The 17,183-nt window shown below is 36.2% G+C and overlaps 7 protein-coding genes across 7 annotated transcripts; 2 read left to right on the top strand and 5 right to left on the bottom strand. All coding sequences in view use genetic code 12, as the record gives it.

Annotated features, from left to right (window-relative positions):
* Window positions 1-144: 144 nt before the first annotated feature.
* On the bottom strand, window positions 145-2,661 carry UTP15 (snoRNA-binding rRNA-processing protein; the record flags this gene model as incomplete). The annotated part of the gene is made up of 1 exon (XM_007374245.1): window positions 145-2,661. A coding segment is annotated over one exon (1,063 nt), but the record flags the coding sequence as incomplete, so codon positions are not given.
* SPAPADRAFT_137138 (uncharacterized protein) lies at window positions 158-1,087 on the top strand (the record flags this gene model as incomplete). The annotated part of the gene is made up of 1 exon (XM_007374246.1): window positions 158-1,087. One exon carries the CDS (start codon window positions 158-160, stop codon window positions 1,085-1,087), a length of 930 nt encoding a protein of 309 aa, XP_007374308.1.
* Window positions 2,662-2,843: 182 nt separating the features above from the next.
* On the bottom strand, window positions 2,844-4,134 carry RPL3 (60S ribosomal protein uL3; the record flags this gene model as incomplete). The annotated part of the gene is made up of 1 exon (XM_007374244.1): window positions 2,844-4,134. One exon carries the CDS (start codon window positions 4,105-4,107, stop codon window positions 2,938-2,940), a length of 1,170 nt encoding a protein of 389 aa, XP_007374306.1.
* Window positions 4,135-4,864: 730 nt separating this feature from the next.
* On the bottom strand, window positions 4,865-7,284 carry SPAPADRAFT_60138 (uncharacterized protein; the record flags this gene model as incomplete). The annotated part of the gene is made up of 1 exon (XM_007374243.1): window positions 4,865-7,284. A coding segment is annotated over one exon (778 nt), but the record flags the coding sequence as incomplete, so codon positions are not given.
* A 2,969-nt stretch (window positions 7,285-10,253) lies between these two features.
* ERG24 (delta(14)-sterol reductase) lies at window positions 10,254-12,511 on the top strand (the record flags this gene model as incomplete). The annotated part of the gene is made up of 1 exon (XM_007374241.1): window positions 10,254-12,511. One exon carries the CDS (start codon window positions 10,304-10,306, stop codon window positions 11,624-11,626), a length of 1,323 nt encoding a protein of 440 aa, XP_007374303.1.
* ABG1 (Abg1p) lies at window positions 11,640-12,476 on the bottom strand (the record flags this gene model as incomplete). The annotated part of the gene is made up of 1 exon (XM_007374242.1): window positions 11,640-12,476. The coding sequence occupies one exon, from the start codon at window positions 12,474-12,476 to the stop codon at window positions 11,640-11,642; it is 837 nt and encodes a 278-aa protein (XP_007374304.1).
* Window positions 12,512-12,628: 117 nt separating the features above from the next.
* Window positions 12,629-14,051, bottom strand: SPAPADRAFT_60136 (uncharacterized protein; the record flags this gene model as incomplete). Its single annotated transcript, XM_007374240.1, has 1 exon — window positions 12,629-14,051. The coding sequence occupies one exon, from the start codon at window positions 13,982-13,984 to the stop codon at window positions 12,863-12,865; it is 1,122 nt and encodes a 373-aa protein (XP_007374302.1).
* Window positions 14,052-17,183: the final 3,132 nt, after the last annotated feature.

Below are 17,183 nucleotides of genomic sequence, written 5' to 3'. Positions count from 1 at the left end.
GTTAATTTACAGTGTGGTCATTCGCAACCACAAATGCCAGTATCAAATATACACACCATGTAATTTTAGTCACGGGAGTAAACTGTCGCAAACATTTATTGTTTGTTTATCAAATCTTTATTTACAACCCAGAAAATTGACATTAAAGTCACGGACGATGGAAAACGATATATTCCCCTCACATTCACTTACAAGTGCTTTTATATCTACAGTTGATCATTTGCCTTGTGATATCATCCGATCTGTGTGGCTAATACAAGCATGCAATATCAAGATAGATGCTCGTAAACATGAGATAGATGAGATACTAAAACATTACCAATCCACGCGAGATATAACGCAACAGGATATTGAAAAGTTGATTCGAATAAAACAAAACATTAGAACTTTATCACGAGAATCAATACTGGAAGCACGTGCATTGAACAACCAACTTACAACGCACAAAATGAATTTAATAGAAGAGTTGAATCAATTGCAAAATATTGACAAGTCAAAAGTTAACTTACACGACCATTATAAGCAGCGAGAGCAACTACTGCGTCAATTAAAAGAACATTATGCCAAGTATCCTTTACAATCACAGAAGGAGGCACTAGAAGAACAAAAACGACAACCTTCGAAAAAGAGTGGATTGAAGATATTATTGAAAATACCGAAAAGCCTACAGAAGACAGCAAAATTAAATACAAAGATAGCGAAAAAACCAAAACCTGTTGCCAAGGTGAGTAAATCAGCAAAAACAAAACCGCCAATCAAGTCTCGACCTTCAACCAAACGAAATATTCCTAAGATCGAACCGGAACCGGAACCAGTACAGGAAGAACCACAAGAAGACACCAACGTGTACTGTTTCTGTAAACAACGATCTTCTGGTGACATGATAGCTTGTGACAACGAAGACTCGTGTCCTAATGGAGAATGGTTCCATTTCAAATGTGTCGGTCTATTGAATAGAGTCGAAGCAATGAAATATACTACGGGTAAAGTAAAATGGTACTGTTCTGACTTTTGTCGTAATGCTGCTGAGCAAAAGGAACTTAAAGCAAAGGAACTCAAAAAGAAAAAGAGGAAAAGAAGGTGGTGATTACTTTTGTATTAATATATATATATTGTACAAACACCCTATGCAGTTAATAATTCCAACATACCACTAATTTCATTGGCTTCTTTACATTTTTTAATTTCAATGTTTATTCTCTTGAGTAAATTGGAGAAACATTCTTCCAAGACAACACTCTTGTCTATTAAGGAACCGTACATTTCCAAGATGATACCAATGTAATCACATTGTAAGTTGAAAGATCTAACATCTTCTAAGTTCTTAATAAACCATTGTAAAATAGGCAACAATGAAATCTCATCACGCCCATACAAGGAAATTCTTACTTTCCCTCTCTTTTTCAACTCATTTAATATAGTCACAGTTTGTTCTTTAGGTAATCCTGGAGCAAATGCACTGTCTAAAGCCTCAGCCCATCTAAATGCATTAAGGTGTTTCTCAAACTGTTTCAATTTCTTGGCCTGAGGAGCACTGGATTGGATAATACGATGTTCTTCTTCACCAGCATAGTCTCTACCTTTCATCATTCTAGCATATGCAGCAGACTTTTCTTGCTTGACACCTTGTTTTACCTTTGGTTCTGTCTTCTTTGTACGTATGGAAATCAACCCTGAAGTTAAACCAGCCACGAAATGCTTATGGTCGTTGGAAGCTGGAGAAACACCACAACTCAAGACACCACCACTACCGAACTTCCATCCAAATTGGACATCCCAATTAGAAGAAGTGTAATCGAAAATCTTAACATGGCCATCCAACGAACCTACCAACAACCCTCTATCACCAGTATCATGTAAACTAGTAGCTGTCTTGGTAAAGTTGTTCAACTCATGAATTTGAGCACCTCTGGTCAAATCCCAGATTCTCACTTGCGGTCCACCAGCACTGACTAATGTAGTTGAAGAAATCGCAAGAACATCTTCTATAGGATTATGTTGGTTAAATTGAGCCACAACTTGATGTTGAGAAGTGGAAAAGTTTCTGGTATCAAAAATTCTAACAATCCCATCATAACAACCGGTAGCTATTAAATTAGGGTTACCAGGAATGAAGTTTGCGCTTCTTATATAATCAGTATGGTGAGAACCGTCGAATTCAACTATTGGACCCTTTGTGGTTTGTGATATGTCGTAAAGTCTTAATATTCTATCGTCAGAACCAGTAATCAACTGATTTCCTATAGTTGGGTGGAATTTAGCAACATGTGTAGGGTGGGAACTTGGATGTAAACTAACGAGCAAGTTTCTAGGTTGGTAACTATCGTAGATCGACACCAATCCAGTTGCATCAGCAGCAACTAATAACTTCCCATCATATCTGAACTTACCGGAATATACAATATCCTTGAATCTGGAAAAGGTCTTGATAACTTGTCTGGTCTTGGAGGAAAATATTTGAATCCTGGTGGAAGAAGTAATGGCAAAGTCATTTGGAGTAATTGGATTAAAATCTATGCAATTTACAGGATGGTTTTCCTTGATTAGTTGTGGACTGACGTAACTTCTCCAATACCTTTGTTCTGGAGTAGTCTGTGAAGGTAAAGTTGGATTCCTCACCTGGGGAATCGCTTGTCTAGTGGCTGACATCTATAATAATATTACAAGTTGTGATGTTAAAATCGTGGTTTAGCGATGCTTGAAAAATTTATAGAGATGAGAATGAATTTAATTTTTTTTGTACATCACGTGATCGAGATGCTACCGCTAAATAAAATAGTTGGTAAATGCTACTGCTAGTGCTGCTACTACTACTACCACCACCTTCTACATAATTCAAATTCAATTAGAAGTTCACATAAATTCAAGCTATTAATCATACATAAAGAAAACTTCTAAAAGTACTAGAGATGATTTAAATTAGGTTTCACATCACATTTAGTTTTGTAAGTCCTTCTTTAAAGTACCCAAGAAAGCGTGCTTTTCAGCTGGGGTTTGGAATCTACCCTTACCGAATCTGGAAGCAGTGTCAATCCATTTCAAGTCAACTTCTTCCAAGGCTCTTCTGGAGGTGTCAACGTATAAGGACTTTCTTAAGGTGACAACTCTCTTCTTGATACCTGGGATAGAACCCTTCAACAAGACGAAATCGTTCTTAACGTTACCGTATCTAACGAAACCACCCATTGGGTTAATGGTCTTCTTGGTTCTGTCGAATTCGGTAGCACCGTTGGATTCGTCAGCACCGGAACCAACTCTGTAAACCTTGTGGTTAATAGAGGTTCTGTGGTGGTAACCGTTTTGACCGGCTCTGGCAACAGTCCAGTTAACGTTAGCTGGATGCCAAGCACCGATACAAGCAACCTTTCTTAAACCTCTGTGGGTCTTTCTTGGCAACTTCTTGGTACCCCATCTGTGGGTAACACCTTCGAAACCGTGACCCTTGGTGACAGCAATGACATCAATCATTTCGTTTTGTTCGAAAACAGAAGAAACGGAAACTTCCTTTTCAAAGTGTTCTCTGGCCCAGTCAACCTTGTCAGAGACAGAACCACCGTTGATTTGGATTTCAGCTAAGTGAGCCTTCTTTTGAGCCAATGGGGTCTTCTTGATTTGGGTGTGAGCTAAAACTCTGACAACAGAAGCGTACTTCTTAATTCTAGCCAATTCAGTTTCAACTTGCTTAGCATCACCAGCGTACTTGGTGGAGTACTTGGTGAAAGCCTTCTTCTTGGACTTGAACCAGTTCTTGTAGAATCTTCTTCTAACTTCTTCGGACAAGTGTTCAGCCCAAACGGTGGTCAAGGATCTTAAACCTCTTGGGGTTTCAACGTAACCAACAACACCAACAACAACCATTGGTGGAGTGTCAACAACGGTAGCAGCTTCGACAACTTCCCTCTTGTGCATCTTGGAACCTGGACGGTCCAAGTCTCTGACAATGGTGGTCATACCAGCCTTGTAACCTAAGAAAGCAGTTAAAGCAACTGGCTTAGACTTAACATCCTTTGGGAAGGACTTAACTCTACCTCTTTGATTAGAGGCTCTCTTTCTTGGCAAGAAACCTAAGGAACCGTGACGTGGAGCTTCGTATTTTCTGTGAGACATCTCTGTACTTTAATGTTATTAACAACTGAAGAAAGAAAGAAATAAACAAAGTATGTAAAAAAATGGTTATGAAAAATTTTTTATATAGGCAAACCTTGCGCAAGATGAGAATTTTTCACCCGAGGTCGTGCGAGCACACAATTGAAGACAATAAATGTTCAGAATTTTGTGTGTTCTCATTATTACTCAGTCATGCTCATATTTACACAAACGAGTACATTTTTTGCAGCTTCTGGGTGTTGTGTAGTAAACCAAGCTGGGCTTGCCCCTCCTAGTTTACGTGGTAGTAACAGGTGATTTAATTCAAAAGCAGTTGACTAGGTTACATGGTCAACTGATTTAGATGGTTATTCTGTTTTAGGCTATTTGCAATAGTATGATTCTTGTACTATAGCTGCAAGTACCACCGCCCTCTAAAGAATACGAATAATAAAAGAGCCCCCCCCCCCTTGCATAACCAGAACAATGAGGCACAACTAGATTTCTACAAATTTAGAAAGCTCAACAACTTTAAGGAGTTGTGTATGTATTGAATCAGAGACCTGGCAGATACTCCTATTGGTACTACCTATCAGGATTGAACTAAACTTCACTAGCCTCATTTAGGATAAAAATACATTTCCAGGTTTAGTATTAGCCAAGAATTCGTCAAACAATTGGTAGTCGTGTAGTCAACAGTGCACTAGATCTGCCTTACAACATGGGAACAACCCTAAATAGGCATAACTCGTCATTGTCTACGATCTGAAGAATTTATAGATAATATAGTATTTAGAATAGTGAAAAAAAAAGAAAACTCGTTATAAGTCTAACAAATGTCGAAAGAGAATATAAAACGTAACAAAATGAGGGGGGGGGAGTACATTATGTGCTCGGGAAAGTACAATGAAATCATATAAATAAACAACCAAAAAGGTAATAAATCTTATTGAGACCTTCTTTTAACATGCATGACCTTCTTTAACGCCAACCTAGCGTCTCCCGAATCTTCTGACGAAGACCACCCTGATGTCTGGGCACCACCACCATTGCTGCTGCTACTGCTAGGCACGGAGTCATTAACTGCTTTTTCCTTCATAACAGTCTGACCCATCAACTCATTCATGGTTACAGTACTTGTTTCAAGTCTAGCTTCTTCTTCAAGTCCTTGTAATTGCAGTCTTTGTTCTTGTTGTTGACTGGAGAAAAAGTCAGGGGTAATCAAGTTGACGCCATTACCAGCACTACCGCCTCTCTTTGGAGAATTGATATTCATCATGGAATACATTAAGGAGTTAAACTGAGGAGTCAAGTTGAAAATTGGAGTCAATCCGGTGCCGAGGTTTGCTGCGTTGAAATAACTGTCTTTGGGTGTTTGTGGGATTATCGAGCTTTCACTTATTGATGAGAGAACTTGGTTTTGAAGAATTGTGGTGGTGGTAATGCCAGTCAAATCTGAGTTGTATCTTCTTAATGGTATCGAAGGGACCGGAATAGAAGTGGTATTCATCTTCGGAGTACCTTGTTCTTGTTCTTCTTCTTCTTGTTGTTGTTGGTGGTTCGATTTTTCTTCCTGTTGGTATACCGATTCAATCCCGATTACAGAATTAGAATGAACTAGTCTCGTTGACGTCATGACATTTTCAGCTTGTTCGTGTTTTACAGGTTCTTCTTCCTTTTTAATTGTCGAATCATCGCACTTTCCAAATGAGGCGAAGAAATCATTCGACAATACAGCTTTACCCAGATCATCAATCATTAATTTTAACAGGAAATCATTTGATTGGACCTTTTCATGCTGAATCACCACATCAGGCCTTGATTCCTGATCAGCTAAAGTAACGGCAGGCAACAAATTCGAAGATGGAGGGGTAGGTTCCCTAGCGTGCGAACTTATAACAGAAGAACATGAGCTACTGTTACTTCTATGCAGTTGTTGTTCTGCAGCCCGGGGAGGCGCAGAGTATATAACCAGACCACCGATCAGAGTAGCTGATGAAGTCAAGAAATTAGGGAATTCATTCTTTACATTGCCAGAAGGAGGGGTGTTATAATAAGTGACACCATTTTGGGTAATCATGGAGATGTTTTCCATCGCCTTGGAGTTGATAGCGGGGAATGGTGGTGACAGTCCTGAATTTGACGCCACCGCCGAAGATGAAGGGGTGATTAAAGAATGTCCGATATCACCAGTAGTTTTAGATCTTTTAGCAAGAGCAGGGGATCCAGCAAGGGAAGACGATGTTGAATTCTTACGTTTTCTTTTTGTCGATGACCTAGTACTAGGAGAGACTCTCATTAACGGAGTAAAGAAATCCGGAGCTCCTTGTTTCACCATCAGATTGGAGTTGGATTCAGCTGTAGGACTACTTGTCAAAGGAGAAGTATTGATGTTGATATTTAAAGTGGTGGTAATTCTGTTGGTTAATGAATCGGGCTTTGGTGGTCTACCCCTTTTCTTCTTCAATTGTGGTGTAGCCAAAATTGAATCAGTAGGGGAAGTCATGACATTAGGCAATACTTCATTACCCTTTTGCGACGAACTTGGTGTCGGCATAGTAGGTGATACATGCATATGATGGGGATTGGTGGTCATGCCTGGATATGTGGTGGTGGTTATCGTTGGTGGTGCGCGATTGTATACTAATACGGGATGATACGCTGGATCTAATCGACGATTGTCAATAGTGACGGCTTGTGATTGCATTAACAACGGGGGACCCCAATATTGATGGAATATACTTGAAAAGATGTATTGGATGATATATAGATCGTTAAAGGTTCAGTGGGCGAATCCAATAAAACCAGCTATTGGAAACCTTGGACGTATTCTAAGGAAGAACAAAATCCAAATGAATGAACAAAATGCTAAAGGGGGACTAGAATGATATTCAACAAAGGGGATAAACGAAAGTATCCACTCCAAGAGAATAACCAGATTTCGTGGCCCAATGGGAATGTTTGAAAATAATAAAAAAAAACTAAGTTAAATTGTCACACAACCAGTATATGCTTAACTAATGTCCACTGAACTTAGTCAATATAATGTGATAAAGAACGAATGTGAATTTTTTGGGGGGTAGTATTGCAACAAACCGGTAAAGGGGGAGGGGGAGATCAATATATATATATATATCTCAAAAGTATATTTTTTTTAGAGGGGTTATATAGGAAAACCCAGTTGTTGGTTAGTGCTATGGGAAAATAAATTAAAAGGCCACTTTGAAAAAAAAAAAAATCCGGGACAAGTTTTTTTTATATATATGTGTCTTATTTTTTTTTTTAAACGTTTCACAGTGATCGAGGACTAAAATCTTTTGATTGCTATTAAAAAGGGGGAGAAAGAATAAGGCCAATGTCGATTGTAACGTAATAGATAAATACTAACAATGCCAGGAGCAGACTTCGGGTGTGTGTACCAGGCCTAATTTACTGCAAGATTTAACGTTTTACAATGTGGTTAATTGTTCCCAAAAATAACAAGAAAAAATTCCAATAAAAAATAGTGAACAATCGTTTTCAAGTTACAATTATTAATTGTGGTGGGAAAATTTTCATAATTTGCAAGACTCATGTGCTGTCCGTTTATACTTTGAGTATTTAAATGCGGAATGAAGCTGGTTGAAGTTAAAAGCTTCTTCCTGCTGTTCCGATTCCGCTTTGAACTGTATCTCTTGGTTACCTTAAATCAAACTTCGAGCTAAATACGGTAAAAGAGAGCCGTGAAACATAACCGTAAATAGAAAACATCACCTAGCGAGGCTGTAGAACAAGTAATTAAATAAAATATTACACATAAAGTTATACCCGGCATACATCCAACCCCTAGGTAAGGTTTATCACAAGATAAAAAGGCAAAGCTTATTTGGTGTATGTGATTTTTAATTCTCAACTTCAAACAGGTGTAGAAAACGAGCAATTTTCCGTTCGAGGCGGAAACTTGGGCAAAATTGACTCCAAAAAACGCAAGCGATGTCCTTATCAAAGCTCAAGTCATCAAAAGTTTAAATCATAAAAAGTAACGTGGTTTCTCTGCCTTTTTTTTTTGTTTTAGCAGGTTGTTGCCTTTCGTCTAGACCTGAAAATTCCGAAAATAAACTAAATTGAAATTTCTGTGAATAATCGCCTCTCCACTCTCCTTCCCACCCCCTCCTCTGCACCCCTTTTCTCGCTAGATGCTAGGGCTCACTTTGAAATATTATCAATCTGAAATTATTTAGATGACGAATTCCACTCGAATATTCGTAATACTGCAAAAATTAAAGGTACATCGCTGGTTCCTATTTGCAACGGAATGTAATAAAGTCTGGGGAATGATAGGTTGGAATTGTTCCATTGTTACAATTTACACTTGTAAAGCATCACACCATCCTATAAAGTTCGCCTGCACGCGTTATGCACTACCGCTTAGATTCAAGGGTTTTGAAACTTGATCCAAAAATTTGATTCATTATCACTTGTACATAAAAAATATCTTGACAAAAAAAATAAAATTGACGTGTTTAATTTATACGCATATAATTTAACCCTTTTAGGAAATAAAAACACTTGATTGTTTTTTTTTCATGCGACAATCTGCCCCGTGAAAGTATTGAAACTTGTTTCAACCAGGATTTTCGTAGATTTAATGCATAAATGATTCGGTGTTGCATGCTGAAAACTGTGATTTAGACGGAAGTATGATATAAGCATCGAGTTGACATCTAAGAAGATCTGATTTACGAAATCTTTTATTTTTTGCATAACTTGGAAAAAATTTACCAGTAATGTTTGATCATGGTATGGATGTGAGATATTTAGCCCCACACTTCTAATATAACCTTTCTCATGTGTGGCTTAAACTACATGAATATAAAAATTAGACGGAGCATGATTCCATCAAGATACGAAATATAAGATATTCTAGAATTACCGAGCGCATTTTGTGCCACACTTAGACGCTTGTGTCTAAACCTAAGAGTAGCATACCGAAACTTCGCGTAATTCTAGAAAATCGCATAGCCTCGGTCCCAGAATTATAATTGCTACCCGATGTTCGGTATATACGATTTACCACAATACTGAACGGAAAAAGAATAAACTAGGAATGAATCACAAATCTCAATTTTCAATTATACAAATTAGAAAAAAAGAAATTTTTAATAAATAGATAACCAAAAAAAAAAAATACCATATATAATCACAAAATGTTACTGCAAAGGCGGAGGTTCTTATCATTAGACAAACAAAGGCGATAGATCGAAATAATCAAGCTAGCCATAATTTTTTAATATGAAAAACTGGAGAACACTCAAAACTAGCTATTCTAAACGCTACTTCCCTATATAATTACAAATTTACAGGAATGCTACAAAATAATACCAGTTCAGAAGAGAATTAATATATTTCAACATTCAACACTATTTTTATTGAAGAAAACAAATATAACAAACTAATCTATTAGTACCTTGGCCTTGGTTTCCTTCAAAGTAACAAGATAATCAATACTAAAAGTACAAAAAAGCAGCAAAACATTATGTTTCTGTTTAATATCTCTACTCTGATGTAACTGGTGAATAGCTTGGTTTCTAACCTCAAACTTTATTTGCTTAGTCAATATAAACAAACAAATGGTGGTTACTTGGAATAACGGTGATTGATAAAAAAATAAAGTATCCCCATACTTATATAGCTTTGCTCTTGCATAACATCGATGATTACATAAAACATATGAAATGATTCTAGAGAACAATGTTATGCCAGAAGTAGATAAACTAGAAGAATATTTTTTGCTATCTGACAAGTATAATTTTGCTTTATGATTACGACACGAACTTTGCTTATATTTCTCTCAATGTTAACTAAAGTACATTGGACTAGAGATTGTAATTAGCTTTTGATTATGGTCTAAAATGACTTACCAAACCCAAGCTCTAACTTACTTCTGATTATAAACTTTCGAAATAGCTCTGTGATTATTTAGATCAGTTTTCCAAACTAATGACTTTACAAGATGTATCCAAAAGATACAACAGTAAACAATCGATAATTGCTTAGTTTGATGAGGTTGCAACTATATGCACTCCTTTTACATACAAAATGCAACCATTTATTTTACGACGCGAGAAGGAAAAACAACATAAAAAAAAAAATTCCATACGATCGTATAACTGTTGGACTATATAATTGCTGAACCAAGACTTCTTTTGCTTAGTTCAAACAAACAACAAAACAAGCAATGTCATTAAATCCACCAACTACCCATAGAGAATTCTCTGGGTTACCAGGAGCAATAGGGATAACATTGGGATTACCTACCCTTATCACATTCTTTGCATTAATCACTAACCAAACATATTCAATCCAAGGAATAAATCTTGACATAAATGCAGTGCTCAATCAGCTTCCCAACAGCACCGAGGGTTGGATAGCGTTATGTTTTGATAAGCAATGTTGGTTAGCTTACCTTGCCTGGTTTGGAATATTAGTAGCGTTAGATTTCATTCTTCCTGGAACTGCTGCTCAAGGTGTTGAGTTACGTGATGGGCTGAAGTTGAATTACAAGATTAATGGTCCTGCTGTGTCTTCTGTATTTGTGGCTGTATTATTAGCTCGTGCATGGCAAGTGAAGGGTTACTTTTTGCCTGAATTACAATTTGTTTATGATCATCAATTAGAATTGACTCTTGTTACCACTATATTCTCGATGTTATTGGCTGTTTTCGTATATGTGTGTTCGTTCATCCCCTTGACCAAGCCCAATGGAAAGGGAACACATGAAAGAATTCTTTCTGTCAATGGGAACACTCGTAACCCAATTTATGATTGGTTTATTGGTCGTGAATTGAACCCTAGAATAGGTACTTGGGACATCAAGCTTTTCTGTGAATTAAGACCAGGAATGTTATTATGGTTACTCATAAACTTGTCATGCGTACACCAACAATATCACCAATTAGGAAAAGTTACCGATTCGTTAATATTGGTTAATCTTTTACAAGCATTCTATATTTTCGATGGTGTACTCAATGAAAATGGATTACTTACCATGATTGATGTCACCACCGATGGGTTTGGATTTATGTTAAGTTTTGGAGATTTAGCTTGGGTTCCATGGGCATATTCTTTACAATCCAGATACTTGAGTTGTCCTGGGAACGAAATTGAATTAGGCTGGACAAACTTATCTTTAATTGTATTGGTCAAGGTGGTTGGATTCTATATCTTCCGTAGTGCCAACAAACAAAAGTCAGACTTCAGACTGGGTAAGTTGGATCACTTGAAGAGCATTCAGACTAAAACCGGTTCAAAATTACTTATCGATGGTTGGTGGGGTCTTTCACAACATATAAACTACTTTGGTGATTGGTTAATCGGTTGGTCTTGGTGTTTGCCAACTGGGTTTCAAACCCCATTAACTTACTTCTATGTCATTTACTTTGGAACTTTGTTATTGCATAGACAAATTAGAGATGAGACTAAATGTAGAGGCAAATATGGCAAAGACTGGGAAAAATACGAAAAGTTGGTTCCTTATAAAATTATTCCATACATTTACTAGTGTATATATAAATCTATTCATTCTTTTTATCATAGTCAACTTGTTTTTCAAAAGAAGAATAAGTGACCTCTAATGAATTTAACCAATTTATACCCAAGTACAAGATGGTCAATAAGAAACCAGATACAATTATACCAGACCAAATTCCAGGAGTAAAGAACTGGTAATTTGTAAACAAACTTGTGTTGGTAGATTTCTTAGTATCATTGCTAGCTCTTGCTTCTTTAATCGATGCTTTAAAGACAGTGACAGTTTCATCATCAATCAAGGATTCAGCTTCTCTAAAGTCAGCTTCAACTTCCAGTTGAATATCGTCATAGTTAGAACCATCAGCCACATCTCTCTTTTCAACATCATCATGGAACATATCATTCACTTGTTCCACAATTTGGTTAACTTTATTCCTTTTATGGAAACTTGGAACTCCTTGAACAATTACATTTTCATGCTTCAAGAATTCATCAATTGAATGAACACCTTCCGAAACTTCAACTACAACAATATTTGATTGTGATTGGTTGCTGTCTTGTTCAGACACAATTTCCAATGAACAAGCAGCATCAATTGGGAATGACAAATCCAGAATTGAATTGTAATGGACATGGTTCAATAAAACACCATGATCTACTTGACTAGATTTTAATTGATTGACACGATAGATGTACAATTGTTTGTCATTTGCACATAACTGTTGAATATATTGTAACATGAATTGTGAAAGGTCTTTAGATTCAGTTATGTATTTGTGAGGAACTTCTAAATCGAAAGAAGAATACAACAATGCAGTATCTGCAAATGCATTGACTACGGATAATACCGATGCAATTAAACTTAATGATTGAACCTTCATTTCTGATAAGATGAGTTGTTAACAGTGGTTTGGTTGGTTAATTTCACATTTATTATGCGACTAAAATTTTCCCTGAGATTTTAAAACTAATTGACTATGTGGGAAAAATTGCGTGTCTTACTCAATCGGTGCTTACTATAGCGTAACTGTTAGCGTTTAGGTTTTCTAATTACTTGGTAGCGTCCAAGGACCAACTATAACAAACAATATATAAATTCACTTAATTAAGCCTATAAGAACAATTTTAACCACGTTTATACCGATATTTTTCAAAATTCAACCAGGAATATTGGCAATATTGACCGAAATTTATTAACAAATTTGAGCATAATAAATCAAACAAAAGCAGCAATGAATTCCCATAGAAGCTATTTTCGAGTCTTGATTTAAATCGATTGTTTCTTTGGATGATCTAAAAACTTGCATTTTTCTATGTCAAAAGATTGATATATATCCATTTCTTCAGAAAACTTTTTGTATTTTTCTCTATACTTAGTATAATTAGATGCTTTTAAACAGTTATACTCCAAATAATTAGATGCTTTTAAACAGTTATACTCCAAATAATTAGATGCTTTTAAACAGTTATACTCCAAATAATCAAGTGCTGGATAGTCTAAATAATTTAGATCGAAGTGATAAAATAACCCATAATATTTAAATAATGTACTCAACCTTTTGTCAATAGTCACATATGCAGACCATACATGATGATTAAAAGGTGTAAAATAACATTTAGGAAATGGTCTATGTTTAATATATAATTCCATGACTAAATATGCATCAACATTCATAAATCTTGATACGCAATAATCAATATGCATATTATTCTTAAAACAATATATAGCCAAAAGTGTGTTGTGTAATATGTCATTAACTTCAAACTTATCAAAACTTTTCCCATAGTATTCTCTATCTGTCAAAAAATTAAATAAATTTTCACAATCTATATTATGATAACAATCATCTAAAGACTCTGATGGTGAATAAATACCATAATAATTTAAAGGATATTCGGCTCTCATTTTAAAATTATTAATATCGATAGGATTATTCTCTCCATCACAGATTTCTGTTATATTTTTATCATAATAATCTGGATATCCTAATTTGATATACTGTTGTGTGAAAACAAATCTCTTGTTTAACTTCAATTTCTTGAAATTAATTTCATCATGATTTATAGTAAAATAAAAACTCAATATATTATGAAGTTTTTCATATTTAATCAACATTTCTGGATGTTTAGTATAAAACAAAGAACAATATTTATAATCCAATTTTTCTGAAAAATGTCCATTATTAAAATAAGCATAATTCACAGCGAGAGAGTTATAATTATATTTTTCATGCATATATTTAGCAAATTCAAAATTTTGAGTGCACCCATTATAAACCAAATCTGGTATCAATGGTGTTCCATCGTTTATATAAAGAATTTTATCAAATTTTAAAAAATCTTCTAAAATACCATAATAAAGCAGTAATTCATACTTTCCATAATTCATCTCGCCCGGTAATACTATTATACTTTCACATGTAATTCCATGAATTTTTAAGAGGTCTCTCGGACACCAATAATAGTTGAAATTTTTTGTTTCAAACCGAAGTTAAGTTTTTCTCATTCTTATTTAAAAAATCAAATAAAAACCACCTTCGTGGTATATGCAGGAGACCATTAACCAACCACTTTCAATCCTCAATAATAATATTGGACATATAAAGGCTAGTAATTGGATTTCTATATACCAGACTTATCTATGTGAGACAACTAGATAAATATTAAATAAACAACGATAAATCTATTGGTATACACATACAAATAGATACTAACTAAATAAACAAAACAATAGTAAACAAACATAAACAGAATTCAAAGATATCAACTGTAATACTAGTAGCCGAATCTCCAAATTGATCGATCAAACCTTGATTATCTGGATCAGATCCATATGATGCCAGAGTAGTAGAAGTTCCCATAACTTGAGGAGTAACTTCGGAAGCTCCATCGGGAACATTAGTGGTGTAGATAACTGGCGCCACTGATTGATAGGTCTTGCCATCAGAAACAAAAGCTGTTGTAACATCACTAGTGTATGTCAAAATATTGGATTTGAATATCAGATCTTGTTCATCCTGTTGCAAAACAGGAGCATCTGGTTTGCCCGATATACTAGGATCATTGGGGTTAACTGGAATATTCGAAGATGAACGACCTATTTGAGATCCAGTAGTGCCTTGTGGGTATCCTGGATAGATTGTTGTCACATAGGTAGTATCACTGTCTGAGATAGTGGTAATTATGCCTGAAGGGTTGAGTGTTCCTGTGATGGTTGTAGCATAAGTAGTATCGGGTCTTGTGATTGTAGTAATTCTAGCACCTGTTTCTGATGTAGGATTTGATAATTCACTAGATGATTTTGCTGTCCCAGACGACTCTGATGGAGTTTGAGTTCTGGAAGAACTTACACTTATTGATCCCAGTTGAGAGGTATCAAAAGAAGTTTGACCAGTTGGGTGGTCAGCACCTGAAGTAGCTGGTAGGTTAGAGCCCGGATTAGTTGAGCCACCAGTAGGTTGTGTAGTGGGTGATGTTGTATCTGTATCAGTAGGATTCTTGGTATCAGATTCAGTAGGATTTGTCGTAGCAGGAGAAGATGGGATAGTTGTTTCTGATTCTACTCGTTCCGGACTATGTGTTCCCTCGCTAGTTGGGGTACTTGGGTTTCCAGTTCCTGGATCTGTAGGATCTACTATTGATGATGTTGGCTTCTCGGATTCTGTTTCGTCTGAATGTTCAATTGAAGAAATAAGGGTTTCTCCGGCCGACTCTGATGATTCAGAAATTGGGAAAGTTATAGGTGTTGATTCTGTTTCAGTTGGTATGTCTGAATGAATCGTCTGTTCTACACTAGTAGTATCTTCAGGTCCGATAGTTGGATTCTCATTAGTCTTGCTAGTTCCATCTTGTTCAGTTGTTGAATCAAACTGAGTACTTTCTTCAATAGATTTAGTAGGGTCCTCTTCTGACTCAGTAGCTGGTGTTGGATTTGTTGTTTCTTCAATATTACTACTTTCTTCAGATTCAGAAGTTGTTTCAGCTCCTGTAGATCCGGTGGTACCTTCGAACTCAGTACTTTCATCAAGCAATTCAGTAGTAGTTTCATCAATTTCAGAACTTTCTTGAGTACTGTATTCTAGACCAGTAGTTTCCTCGGGTTCATTGGTTTCTTCTGAATCAGAAGTTGGCTCAATAGTGGTTGTTTCTTCATCCGCAGTAGTTTCTTCAACTGTTTCAAGTTCAGAAGATGATTCAGCAACAGTACTTGGCTCAGTATCAGATTCAGTACTTTCAACAATGTAAATTTGGTCCCAACATCTAAGAGGCAGGTCAGTCAATAGATCACATCCATGTTTATACTCAGCAAAATAAGTATCCCAATCATACATAATAGTAAATGGTGTGGTACAAATGTATTGATCAAGATCTTGTGCTTCCATTACCCAGGAGAAGAAGAAATGGAAGGGGGAGTTTCCAAGAAGATTAATATCTAATGATGCAACGTAAAGTTCAAGACTTTGGAGATAACCATCAGGAGTAACAAGATTGTAAATATAGATTGCCCTCAAATCAGACTCTGTATAGGAGTAACCGTCTATCTTGAATTCAATCATCACTTCATAGTAATTACCTTCTATCCAATTGATAGAGACAAAATCAAATATCTCCACTTCTGGTTTAGTTTGTTCATCATCTTGGGCTACACTGGTACTACAGATACTGTCACTATTCCACAGAGTTGGAACATCTGTTGTTGCTGATGGCAAATCAGTGTTTGGTCGAGTAACAGTAACAGGAACCGGATAATCGGATTCTGTAGTTTCTTCAGCTTCAGTAGTTTGTTCAATTGTAGTTAACTCTTCAGATTGAGAAGTTTCTTCAAATCCAGTGGTAGTTTCATCAGATGGTTCATCACAATCTCCCTCTTCCCAACACACAAGTCTCGAGTCTACACCATAATAATCAGGTTGATAGGGCACACAACCATGAGCATACCAAGGAGAAGGCTTAAGATTCCATCCAAAAAACACATAGAATGGTTTGGTACATGTATATTGATCAAACTTCTGGGTAGTCATCACAAATTTGAAATAAAAGTGACATGGGGAATCACCTAATAGATTAATATTTTGATCAGGATAGTATACTGAAAAGAAAGTTTCCATCCCACTAGGTACAGGAAGATCACCGATAGTGATAACTCCTAAGATATCTAATGGGTATACAGTACAGTCAACCTCAAACTCAACAATTCCCTCATACATATCGTCTTGTATCCATTTGATTGAAACAAATTCAAATTTCTTCACTTCTGGATATCCCATGTCACCTGTAGTTGGACCTGTATCGGTACCACAAATAATATCATCCCTCCACAGTTTTGGACAGGGGACTGGGTCTGGAAAATCAGATATACGACCAAGAGTAGCAGTCTGGGGTGGGAGTGTTTCGATAGTTGTTTGTACTTCAGGTTCAGTAGTGGTTACAATAGTAGTTTCTTCAGATTCAGTGGTGGTTTCAGCATCATCTCGGCTACATTGTTCTTCCCAACATACTAGTCCAAAATCATTATGTATAGTAGGATCAGTACCATCACAGCTGTGTCTGTATATACCAGTCAGACTACTACCTTCCCAAGAATAATA

This window comes from Spathaspora passalidarum (assembly GCF_000223485.1).
Source record: "Spathaspora passalidarum NRRL Y-27907 unplaced genomic scaffold SPAPAscaffold_3, whole genome shotgun sequence".
NCBI lineage: Eukaryota > Fungi > Ascomycota > Pichiomycetes > Serinales > Debaryomycetaceae > Spathaspora > Spathaspora passalidarum.
The sequence above is the reverse complement of the archived record's forward strand: the minus strand, read 5'-3'. Positions and strand labels throughout refer to the sequence as shown.